We start from the raw sequence: 13,596 nt of genomic DNA on the forward strand, positions 1-13,596 counted from the left end.
GAGCGATCGGCATTATGTGATCGCTCAGTTCTCGATCAATAGAGCCGACGTGTGACAGCTTTAGTGTCAAACGTTGGCTCTAATTATGGGAATGAGTGCATCTCACTCTCACCATAATTCTTCTTTAATAGTTTCCTTCACTGGCCTAACCAAACACCTAAGCAGGGCAAACAATGACTACTGGTTGCTAAGGCTCAAAGGTTGCACATTAAGTTCCAAGGGGCAGCAGGTTGGACACCAAGGGATTAAGACATGCTTGCTCGGTCTATGGATACCTTGCAACTGGGGGAGGCCTTTCTTTTTTTTTGAGCAGTCACAAAGGAAAATCATTGGCTGGACTAAATTTTCTTGGCCAATTTCTAACTTTACCCTCAGTCAACCCCTATGCATACATGAACATGGGCCATTTGCATTGTCTTACAAGCCATGGTTTACTTAGGAGCTTTTCAGAAAATGAGATTCCTTATATACAGCCCATACATGTATATCAGACTGTGCAGTATTTCTGTCAAAGTTTGATCACAGATATTTGACTTGCAGTTGTAATCCAAGACACAAAGTTTATATTTTTTTTACAGAACACAAGCAGTAATGGCAGTCTGTTGATTCCTGTGTGACAATTGGTCAGCCCCTATTTTGTAAAAGACTGTCACATTCGGACCTTGGCTCTATGAGCCCACAGCTAAATTTGTTCGTGGTCCATTACAAGGCGTGTTTGTGCGGCAGATCAATCATTCTGCCTGGCTCTCTCTTGACGGCCGTATTACTGCTTCACATAAACGTCTCCCACTGCCACATAAACAAACGTGTTTCCTCTCAGGCCGATGACATTTTTAAGGTCTCTGTAAAGGGTACAGGAGGCCTGCAGCCCTGTGCATAGTGTCAGAGGGAGACCCCAGTCCAATTCTAGAAATAAATGCTACAAAATAGGAAATCCCTAGAGGTACAGCTTATATTGTGAGATATTTAACCTCTTCCATCTGTGCTCCTTTTCAAAGGTGTCATTATGTTTGTGGTCAGTGCGGGTGGCTTTAGGGTCAAACTTACAGCAATATTTTAGCAGATAAATGTGACCTTATAAAATACAGAATGACTTTAAGGTTTGTGTTTTTCACATGATGTATTATTAGGTTTTAGTGTAAATTAACATGATAATCCTTAGATTAATAAATAGCTGAGAATTTAAAACATTCTCAATTTTAATAATTCACTGTTTTCAGAAATGTGAAGTTCACTAATTACTTCTAAAATCAAAACTTTATTTTAAAGCTGAACTCTAGTTAGATTTTTTTTTTAAAGACACAAATTATTGCAGCTCTGTATTCATTAATACATCTTTAAATGTATTTTTTAATGCAAGCAGTGTAAGTTCCTGAATTGGTATCATCATCTTGCAGTACATATACAGCAGAGCTTAGACTAGAAGAGGTAGAAGCAACACAAGGAGCCATGCCGTTGTTGTTCCTGTATGCCATGCTGAAGCTTTGCCTGACCTGGAATGAGTATAGAGTTAAGAAATTCCTAGTTTCATTTACATTGTACTTGTGACTCAGGAGTGTTGAAGCCAGGCAAAGCCAAGCAGCTATCATTTTCTGGAAGAGGATAGCAATGGCAGCCCCTCTCATAATGTATGCACTTTAAATACTGTCAAATAGCGTAAGCTGGTGCACTTACTAGACATAAACGTACCAGAAGACGCTTACAAGACTCAGGAAGAATTTAGAATTTCACTTACAATATGCAGAAATGACAAGAAGTCACAAAAGCCACTTAGCGTGTCTGCTATATATGTTGCAATGCGTTTAGCAACGTTTATTGCAGATACTTTCTACCTGCTTCTGTTCGTAAGATTGTACGCTTTTTTCTTTGTCAGATGCTGAAACTTTGAACAAACGGCAAACAGGAGATTCTTCATGAAAGAATTTTGTAGATCTGTATTTGAAAAAGTAATTTTAAATCCAGTGATCCCTAAGTCCCTGTTCACACCTGGGCGTTTTGACGCTGACAGCTAATGTGTCAAAACTCACAACTCAAGAATTCATATTCATTTCTATGGCCCCTGTTCACACCTGAGAGTTTAGCAGCAAGTTGTAAAAACACTGAACGCTGGAAAAGGTGCATGAGCTTCTTTCAGGCAGATCCAGCATGTTTGTGCTTCATTGATTTCAATGTAAAACTCTCCAGAAACGCGCGTTTGTTTTTTTTTTGCGTGTTTTTGTGCAAAAAGAACGCGTGTTTTTAAGGCACATATACGTTGTGGAAGACCACCTGCAAAGCACACTGGGAAACAAAAAGGCTGAAATACATCGAAAACGCACATCTATTTAGTGGATAAAACGCGCGAAAAGCACGCAAAAGAGCGCAAACAAAAAACGCGCGGAAACGCTGACGCTTAGGTGTGAATGGAGCCTTAGTGTTCATATGCTAAATGGTATTGCCTCATGATTATGAACTTATTAATGTTATTCTTCAACTACATATTGGTAAATGAGGAGAAATTGATATTACTTATTTAGACGTGTCTGCTCTCACAGGCAAGGACTCATTAAAGAGCTTGCAAGCAAGGTAGCACAATGATTTCATGTCTGTTTCTCTTACTGAAGACTTGTCTGTGTAGGTCAGGTATTGGGAGAAGACCTCAGTGTTAAAAAATCCACTCCCAGTGCAAATTACAGCCAGCAAACTTCTTGTGGCGTTCAGTCACACAGAGGGCTGCTCCATAAGGACCAGGGAACCTTGAGCTCTATACAAGAAGGAAAAAACAGAGAGTGCCCGATCTATGTGAAGGACCAATAATTAACACGTAGCTCAAAAGCAGTTTTGTAGTCACAAAGGTGAATCATGAAAAGGCAGGATCATCCAAAGGTTTAATTCCCATAGGGGCACAGAGACCCGACCGAACACAGTATCCCGCCGCTCGCTCAGACGCCTTGTAGCCGGCACTGTGTTTTAGTAGAAGACCTCTCCACAGGAATGACAAAGATAGGTGTGGTACCAAGGTTAAGGACCTATGTGTATTTGTAGGCACTAAGAGCACCTGTGTATGTGTAAGAATAAAATAAAAAACATCTGTTGATAGTTGAAACATTACATGATACACTGCCTGGTCAAAAAAAAAAAGTCACCAACTGGATATAGTATTATGATCTGGGGTTGCTTCAGTTGATCAGGTCTACGTTCAATAATGTTATGTGCCCAACAAAATGAGGTCAGCTGCCTATCTGAATATACTGAATGATGAGGTTTTTCCATCAATGGATTTTTTTCTTCTCTGATGGCATGGACATAATCCAAGATGAGAATGCCAGGATTCATCGGCTCAGATTGTGAAAGAGTGGTTCAGGGAGACATCATTTTCACACATGGGTTGGCCACCACAAAGTCCAGACCTTAACTCCATTGGGAGTGGTCCGAATCTCCCATCATCACTACAAGATCTTGGTGAAAAATTACTCTGGACAGAAATAAATGTTGTGACATTGCATAAGCTTTTTTTAAATGGTGCCACAGCGTATGTGTGCCGTAAGCAAAGCTAAAGGCGGTCCAACATATTTGAGTATGTGACTTTTTTTGGGTCAGGCAGTGCATTTAGCTAATATCTAACATGCATAGTCAGCTTATGAAACATTAGAATGGATCAAATCCTTATATTTAACTTAAAGGGGGTTTCTAGTTTATAATTAAAGAATACAGAAGTGCAAAAAATCTACTTTGTATTTTACATGTTGTTAGGCAGATGAAGGTATAGGAAAATATAAGATGAATAACATAGCATAGGTCCATTTGTCATTTGCTTATCCAGCATCATATTTTAGGAGAGCCCTTCTAAACCTATAACTCACAGTCTCCATTAGCACTGATTTATTGTTTGTGTAAGATCCCCTCTTAATTAGTGGAAGATCAGAAGAGGTCTGCACAGCTTGAGCTATTCACCCTCACACATGCAAGCAGAATATAAATACTGGCAGACTCTTATTTCTACCAGTGCATGAGCAATAAATGTGGTATCTGGCATCTGATTGGTTTCTTTGGACATATCTGAATGGTCAAAAGCAGACAGAAAGGTAGACTATGCAATATCTAAACACAGTGTAATCTATTGCAGCTTACATTACCTCCCTGGCGGTATTCCCGGGGTTAATTTTCAGTACCAAGAGCGGTAACCCCGAGTCACACTCGGGATTGCGCAAAAGTGTCACTTACCTTGTCTCTGCGAGCCCGCGGTATCCTCTGCTGTGTTCGGCCGGCTGATGCCGGCATTCGGCTTTCAGTTTCGTTTTTGGGCGTCACAGTGGGGGGCGGAGCCGGTGGGAAATTCAAAAGTGCAAGTGGTGGCTGCATTTGTTTTGTTTTTTTATTGATGAGCAGGGTTGGTACTGTAGGACCAGGACTACAAAACACCTGATCTCCTTTTCATGACAAGGTGTTCTGTAATTGATTAAAGTGTTGAATAGAAACGCACCAGCACTCACAAAGTTCAAAGTGTGAATTTTGTATTCCTCTTTATTGAACATGTGTTACATGTGTCATCAAAGTCAAAGCCAGTATAGAGTATAAGCCCACTTTTTTTTTTTTTTTTTTTTGCATAAAGTTGATGGTTTTTTTTGTATTTCTGTTGGTGTCCCATCAGGACATTTTTCCTTTACTTCCTGTCTCAGAGACACAGCAGTAAAAGTAGCTTTCCAAAGTGAAAGGGTATTCCATATTAGTTGCCACCAGAACAGATTTCCCTATTGTAATATTTACCTTCCTCTCTCTCGTTCCTGTGACAACTCAAACATTTTGGATTTTTTCTCACCTTCTGTACTGGACACAATGGTCCTCAGAACAAATAGGGTGAAACAAACCACAATAAAAACCTCAAAAGACCTGTATTAGTGCCCTTACTCACTTCTGTTATAGGCCACTCTACCCCTTCTCTTGCTAAAGCTGATACAATCTTGTATGTGTCTCAGTATTTACTTCTGCAATCATCTATTCCACCCTCCACAGACATCCTCAATAAATCCTGTGCATGCGCAGACCAAAAAAGCCAAGCATTGCTTTAATTTATGGTTGCCAATGTGCAGGCTTACTGTTGGTTTTTCCGTTAATCTTGGGAGCTGATAACTTCCTAAGCTCTGCACATATGCACAATCATGAGTTATGGAGACAAGGAGGGAAGGGGGAGATGAAGGGAAAATGGTGTTCTTTGTAATCCATCAGAAAAGTAATGGGCAGGGCTTACACCACATGCTTAGGAATTCACAGCTGTGTTGTCAAAAAGAAAGGTAGCGGGAGCACACTATATCTCTGGCACATCAACAGTATATTTTTCTGTACTTGCAGTGTGTTTGAAAGAATAAAACCTGAGGAAATGTGCCTGTGTCCCAGAGATGTACTAGATATCTTTTTTTTTGCCTTGACAAACTATGAGTCTTATGTATCCAGTTGATCCACATTTGTCTGTGTTGCCTAGTAATATCCAATCAAAATTTCTGCAGATATAATTTACTAGTTTGCTTTTGAAGTTGTAACTAGAGGTTAACCAAGACGATTGTTATCTGATAGAGAAAGCATCACGTGAGGCACAATAAACTGTAAATGTATTTACTACAATGTTAAGCTGGTGATAAACTATATAGATTTCTTTAATTTATTCTGCTGGCTGAACAAAAAAAAAATCTAACAGGTTCCTCCATCCACACTCAACAGCATAGATGGAGGAATCATCAACCCCCCACTGTGCCTGATGGCCAGAAGCCTCCTCTATAAAGCTGCCCATACACCTTACGAATATTGGCCGATTTTCGTATGCGATCGCGTTTTCGTCTGATATTCGTAAGGTTGATGGGCAGTGTACAACCGCAAATGCTGTACAATCGATCGACTTTTGACTAACCAGCAGCTTAGAAAACTTTGTTCGATCGTACGATTTTCGCAAGGTTGGTGGCGTTTCTGTACGCCAAAATGCATACTATATACACTGCTCATGCGCAGACAAAAATACGTGCGGTCGATTACCGCAATTCGTCCAGGTGCTTTCCTTTAATTACTGCTGATTCAACCTTGGGATAATCGGGGCAGGATGGGGCCTCTGTACGAAAATCGTACGGCGGTTCGATCATCGGACGAAAAGTTTTTCGTACGATGATCGCAAGGTGTATGGGCAGCTTTAGAAAAGCGCAGCTGATCGACTGCAGTCACTGTTTGGCCAATAATTTTTGGCCCGACTTCTTCAACAAAGGCTGAATTAGTCATTGACTTTTATTGTGCCGAGAGGGCCACCTACTGTTAGAATTGTGTCCGATTCACAGGAATTTCTAACAGTGTATGCCCAGCCTGGATAACACACGAAATTCTAACAGTATATGGCTAGCATTAGTCTTGTATCACCAGCACTATACCACCTATCTACACTTCCATAGCAGCACATAGTCTCACATTCCCTTGTCCTTCTGTAACCTTTTGTTACCATTCCAACACTGATATCTGGAAGAGTCAGCATCTTGAAAATGACCCCCGACTTCATAGAAGCAGACAGATCCCTGCTGCTTGTTAAGTCATCATGCCTCCTTTCGTGCTTGTCACTAGTCAAAAACAATAAAATGTGAGTTTTCTCCCACAAGACTATCCTGCGTATCAGTCATAATCCCCACCACTTATAATGAGGATGTGTATCACCAGTGCTGTATTTACTATATGTTTTTAAAATACCGCTCTAATGATGAATGAGTTGCAGCTTTATTTGTGTAAAAAAGAAAAAAAATCTAATATATAGTATAAGAATTGCTCACACTGAAAATGCAGTGCTAGACTGTTGGCTTTGTAAGTAATTACACAAAATGCGACAGTATCTCACGATAAAAAAAAGAAAAGATGGTTTTGTCTCTAGATTTAGAAAGAGCCCTTTTCTATGTGGGATATGTAAATCTGGAACTGTCTTCCACCAGAAACTGATACTTGAGGTGCACCGAAATGAAAATTTCAAAACCGAAATTAAAAAAGTCAGACCGAAAATGTTTTTTATTTTAACTTTTTCAATTTTTTTGTATATATTATTTTTATCACTTTTTTAATAAACTTTTTAATTTTTATTTATGGATTCATTTTTTATTAAATATTTTTATTTTTTACTTTACTTTTAGGGGCTTCGGGGAAATATTAGGGGTCTAAACAGGAATTTATTTCCTGTTAAAGAAAATTGGACCATCGCTAAGATTTCTAAGACAAAGTTTTTGGTTTTGAACTTGTCAGACATATTTCTTTTCCCAACAAACTATGTAACTAATGAAGGGCTAAAATGTTTTAAACCAAAGTATAGAATTGTCGAGATATATTGGGCATTGTTTGCATAACATTTCCACTTAAATTCCAAATATTATTTCATATGGCTTGTGTGTTGTAGGTCCTCAGTACCGACTAGAGAAACAGAGCCAGCCAAATATACCAGTGGATCTGGACAGCAGCCTGGAGAGTCAGAATTCCTTGGAGTTTTGCCTAGTAAGAGAAAACAGTAAGTGTCTCCATTGTGCTCTCTCATACGTGTGATCATTCGGACACTCGCAGGCTCCCTTATGTCTCTGCTCAGGCATTGTGCCCATGAACAGTGATTGATTGACTCACTCTCACTGTTTAAGTATCATCATCCTGTTTATCTTAGTTATGACAGATCTGTGTGGAGGGTCTGACTCCAGCACAGCTGAAATGAGAATCTCTAGATAACTGATGAAAGGGTCATGAGTTGAAGTAACAGAATATATTGCGCATTAACTTAAATGCATTCATGTCTTCACTTACCTAGCATTCATTTGCATTATGTGTTGCACTATGAAGCATAATAAGGCTGGCTAATGATAGACAGATGTCACAAAAATGGCAGTAAATGAGACATTGGTCCAGCTGCTTTTGTGTTGACAGGAACACACATAAATGTGTGCCTGACTTTTAACAGTATATATCATTCTAGGATTATAGAAAATGCTAGGCATCACCCATGGCTCCTTTTAAGGGTCAAGGCGTTTAGTATATTTTTTTACTGTGAGAAGCTTGGGTTCCTGTATAGATCCTGTCCAAGTAATGTTTGAATGATACCATTATAGTGTTAGGAGGCGTCTTCTTTTGAGAGAGGCGCTACTTTAGTTTCCATTCTCTGCCCATCAGCTACTTAAAATAAGAGAAAGGACGTTAAATAGAAAAACTGATACAAAATGTATCACCTGATTTCTAGCTAGTATCTCCGTAGCTGTTTTTCTTGCCTACAGCTGCTTAGCATGTGAGCGCTAGTGCCACCTAACTCTCCCACAAACCAGCCTCCAGGGTCTGTCATAGTAGTATATATGCCTTATAGGCACTAAGATATAATATCTACATATACTATATAACAGAATGAATCTTCTGAAATTTGTAAAATGTATTAAAATAAAATGCAGAACTCTACCTCAAATTTAATTGAGGGATGTATTTTGATGCCTACTTTTGACTCTTTGAAGGGCTCCTAGACAAGCTATTGTCAAACAAATGGCACAGAAAGCCCCATGTGAAAAAGATGTCAAAATAGCATCTTGAAGAATAAGACACCATACACTGTAAGGATGTTTGGTGTATTTTACTGTTATTTGATGTTTCCTAATCTATAATGATATAGCAGACCACAAAATAAGTAAGAAAGCAAAAAAAGAAAGGCCACTATACCATAAGCCATGTTGTTGACTTATCATTGAGATGTGCGGCCTTACCGGTGAATATTGAGGTTTAACCCCTTAATGACCAGTGACGTCCATAGTACGTCACTGGCATCGGGCCCGTTTAAACAGATCCGCCGGGACTCTGTTTAAACTTGTAAAGCCGACTGTCGGCTTTACAGTCATAGTGATTCTGGCGGGTCAGCTGCCACCAGATTGCTTCTATGAGTCAGATTTTAAAGAACTTTGCTGCGTGGACTGCCTTTTTCCCCAGCGAAGGTGATCCCCATGTGGGCTATTCCCCACAATATATGCACCAATGCCATTTTTTCCAGACCAAATACAAGTACCAATATTTGTCCAAGTACTCACAGATACCAATTACTGATACCTTTTTTTCAGTGTCATGTGACAGTTTTCTTAAAACAATACAAACTAATGACTTCAGGACCATGGTGGAGCGCCAGGCCCTTGTCACAGCTGCCTCTCTCTTTGGAGGAGGATTACAGCATCCTTGTGCCCATTTTTGTATGGTGCATTTTCAAGCTGTGGTTAGAATTACTGATCTTGGTGTAAAGGGTGTGTTGGAACCAGTCAGTGCCAGTGCTTTAACTAGGCAGCCGATATTGGCTATTTCAAATTAAAATAGCCAATAGCAGTCTGGCTATTGCTTCTGGCTCCTGACATCCACCTGTCGCCTGCAGAAGCTAGCCAACAGGTGAATGGAGCCACGCGGGGGGGATTGTGCCACAGGAAGGGGGCTGGGGGGTGTAGGTAGCTGGTCTTGCCTAGGGTGCAAAATAGTCTAGCACCGGCCCTGGTTGGAACTCATAGGTTTTTGCATTCAACATAATCCTGTTAGTTCTCAACTCAGACCAAACCACTAAATCCACAGTTGACATAAAAGTTTTGTGTTGTCCCTGACAAAATATTTAATTCTCTTTCAGAAGCTTTTGTGATTTGCAAACCCCTGCCACAATGCACAGCCCAAAGGATAATGACACATTTTGTGTTATACTTAGGTAACACAGTTATGCCACTTCCCTGTTCCCAGCCTGCTTATTGGAGCAGTATTGGTAAGGTTATCCATATGCAAGTTCACATCATTTGACTGACAACACTGAGCAGCACATCAGAGTCCTGATGGCTGCCCCTGCTGGTTTTCCTTCTCCCAGACTACTAGACCTACTGTGCAAAGGATTACTGAAAGCTAATATGCATTCTGATTCAAGGCACTTATACCGGCTTCTATTTATTTACATTTTTTTAAGCAAAAATATAAAAGTATATGTTGTGTGTTTTTTATTTGCCTAAAGTTCAGCTTTAAATAAGACATAATAGAGGTATGTATCTAGAGAAGTAAAATGTAGATGATATCTTATATTAAACATGGGTAACATCGTTACCCCTGCATCTGATTCTGTACTTTTTCCCAAATATCCTAGAGATTTATAAGCTCAGATTTCATCCTTTTCCACCCTTTAAAATGCAAGTTGAGCCGGCGCATGGCCTTTCCACGGCTAATTGAATTTTATATCCTGCCGCTTGCTTTCTGTGATGCTCCCCTCCTTATCTTATCATTAAGAACTAATTAGTATTCAAAGGAAATTGCTCTTAATATATTAAAATTGGTTAAGTGCTTTTAGACCTGTTTGAAAAGCTAGTGTCTTATTGGGGGCCGTAATGAGGGACTTTGTGTATGTAATTAATTGAATTACAATTAAGATTTTTCATTAAGCAAAATACCACTACATTAAAATGATACAGCTCTATGGATTCTGCATGCTAAACCTCGGTTTTTGCTGAAAACAAAAATATACTGTATGTATGTATGCCATTTGTGCTATTACCATTGTATCATTACCAACAAAAATAAAATAGTTAACCCCTTTACGACCTATGACTGGATAATCCCGTCAGGAATTCTGAAGGGGTTGAATAGACTCCCGGTGGCTTTTAGCGGCCGAGACTCTGTTCATAATTGTAGAGCCGGCGGCCAGCTTTACAGTGGAAGCGATTCTGGCGGCTCAGCTGCCGCCAGATCGCTTCTACGATCCGGTAAACGGGCCACCACCCGACACCCCCGCTGTGTTTCCCTGGCTCCGCTGCCCCTCCTACAGGCCCAGGACCGGCATCTCGAGTGTCGGTGGGTAGCTGGGGAGGAGAGCGGTGAACACCCGCTCTCCTCCCCAGGGTGGGAGCAGAGGTGGGTGGGATGTGGTTGTCTCCATATTAGTTAAATGCTCTGAGGGGGATTTATGAAAAAATGGAGCAGACAAAATCTGGAGCAGCTGTGCATGGCAACCAATTAGCTTCCCATTTTCATTTTCAAATCTTACCTGAACAAACTGAAGAGAGAAGCTGATTGGTTGCCATGGGCAACTGATCAAGATTTTGTCTATTCCAGTTTTGATAAATTCCCCTCCCTGTTTTTTACTGACCATTGCTGGTTGTGTTCCTGTGCCACCCATTACCATTTTGTTCAAGGATATTTGCTCTTACTACAACACCCTTGTTTCCCTGATCCTTCCGGTAATTTCAAGACATGATCTTATGCAGGACTTCCTGGGTGCGTGGTCTAAGGTTTTGTTAACTCCTGCTACATGAACACTTTGTCAAGATGATGTCCTGCAACCGTCCTGCTGTGACACATCTTCTCTTCAATGAGATATAGCATGGCTCTCCTCTTCTTGCAGTAGAGTTGTCTTCACTGACTATTGAGCTCCATAGCCTGATTGCCCCAGTGCCCCCCCCTAAGGTCAGCAGGCAGTTTTCCACATTTGTGCAAGTGCCCCACTGCCTGCTTGGGCACGTAGTGCTTGACAGAAAACTGGCATTTGCTCTATTGAAAGGCCCACCCTTTTTTCTCTTCTTTTTTCTTTCTTTTTTTTAATTTGACGGCTACTTGTCTGACAGAAATGAGAACCGTTCATCATGCAGTTGCTGACAAGTATATATTTTTTGCTTGTGCTTTTTGTAACCAAGATCGACAGACCTAGGACTGATCCACTCTGTAATGACTGCAGGGCTATGTCTGGGTGTCTAAACTACCTGTTTCTCCAACCACCTATAGGCCCTCTCTAGACCTTCCAGCTAGCTGCCTTTAAGTGATATTAAAGGAGAACTATGGGGTTTAAGGCTTTTCCCCATAGTTCTCCTTAGGGTAACGGGAGGACACAAACTAGCGTCCTCCCGTCACCCTAGGCTCAGTATACCGCAAGCTGTAGCTCACGGTATACTGAGACGCCGCAGCTGAAGCGGATCCCGACAATTGTGCCGAGATCCACCCAGCTGTGTGACTGACAGCTGGCTCTGCCTATCTAGAGGCAGAGCCAGCTGTACCCTCCCCCGTCCATTCCGCCAGTCAGCGCTGGCAGATCGGAGCGGGGAGGGGGGAATCCAGCCCCTCCCCTGTCACGGCAGAGAGCCGTGACAGGATCGAGAGGTGAGGGAACGCCGGTATGTGTTCGCTCCCCGCCCGATCTACTGAGCCGACCTAGGACAGTCTCATTGTCACAGGTCGGCTAGAACTATGAGGTGAGTGAAAAGCACTCACCTCATAGTTCTCCTTTAAAGTCAAAATGTGTTAAAGGCATTTCAAATGCTGATATCACTTACAATGGATGTTGTTTCTTGATGTTCTCTGAGCACTGGCCCCGATATCCTGTTTAAAGTTGGCTCCTCTCTCTTGCAGAGTCCCATGGAGCCACCCTTGTGTGTGCTAGTAAGCTGTGTGTGTGTCTCCACAATTACACACAATCTTAGAGAGGAACTGCTGCAGTCCTTACCGGAAACCGCTATGTACAAAAGAGGGTGCTGTGGTAACCACGGATGGCGCTGCGTATCTTCAGATATATAGAAAACGTTACCAGCACACCTATGACTTGTCCAATCCATCTTCTTTATTGATGCAGACTGTCAAATAACAAATCATTGTTATTTGCATCAATAAAGAAGATGGATTATTGACACAAGTCATAGGTGTGCTGGTAAAGTTTTCTATATATCCACAATCACACAGGCACAGCAAGGCAAGACACTCCCCTGCTCCCTCCTCCTCCCTCCCTGCAACCTTCTTCAAGCCGTCCCTTGTGATTTTGTACTAGGCTGGAATATGATGTCTGAAAGTGTTTGGGCAAAAATGTGAAGAAATGCTTTGCTGGGCAATGTATATTTACTTGACTCACTTTCACAATTGAAAAATAGACTTAGGGGGGAAATTATCAAAACTGGAGCAGACAGAATCTGGAGCAGTTGCCTATGGCAGCCAATCAGCTGCTTTCTTCATTTTGTTCAGTTAAGGTCTGAAAATGAAAGAGAGATGCTGATTGGTCGTCATATTGCTTTAAGTTAGCCATACATGGATCGAATTTTAACATGATTCCTGTTGAATGTTTAATAATTCAATTTGTGGGTGGCCCTGTTGGCACCACCTGCCTTAACAAACTTCAGTCTGGGTGTCGAAGGAGCTGAGCAGAAGATTCTCTATCGAACAGTGACTGCAGCCAATTAGATGCAGTCACTATTCAAGTATATTTTGACAGCTGCAGGAGCAGTCTCTGTCAGAATACAATATCTGGCAGGAAATATTCCTCTATCCATACTGTGTAGCATGGGTGGAGGAATCTTTTGGTGCTCTAGGAAAATCTTAATCTGCCTGCCCCTTGTTCATCTTCATTTGCCCCTCTTTTTAGTCTGATGTATAGACCTCTACAAAAATGTACTGTATTACTTAAGTCTTGAATGCATTATATTACAATAAACCTTTCACCCAACCTCCAAATTATTGTAGTTGTTATTTTGAAAAGTGATAGTAGTTCTTATGTCACTGTGGCTGCAACAGATTTAAAGTGAATTACCATCAGTTTACAGATTGGAAAACTGGGGGTAACTAAGACCAACTCTGATGCGGCGTACAGAGAGATGTCAGTTC

The 13,596-nt window shown here is 41.1% G+C and overlaps 1 protein-coding gene across 1 annotated transcript in view; it reads left to right on the forward strand.

Moving 5' to 3' along the window:
- MAPKAP1 (mitogen-activated protein kinase associated protein 1) overlaps window positions 1–13,596 on the forward strand; it is a 180,009-nt gene that overhangs the window by 118,198 nt on the left and 48,215 nt on the right. The window contains exon 8 of the mRNA XM_018553305.1: window positions 7,388–7,495. Within this exon, the coding sequence (XP_018408807.1) occupies window positions 7,388–7,495 (108 nt within the window). The remainder of the gene's footprint in view (window positions 1–7,387; window positions 7,496–13,596) is intronic.

The sequence above is a fragment of the Nanorana parkeri genome, unplaced genomic scaffold (assembly GCF_000935625.1).
Source record: "Nanorana parkeri isolate BGI_ZX_2015 unplaced genomic scaffold, ASM93562v1 scaffold116, whole genome shotgun sequence".
NCBI lineage: Eukaryota > Metazoa > Chordata > Amphibia > Anura > Dicroglossidae > Nanorana > Nanorana parkeri.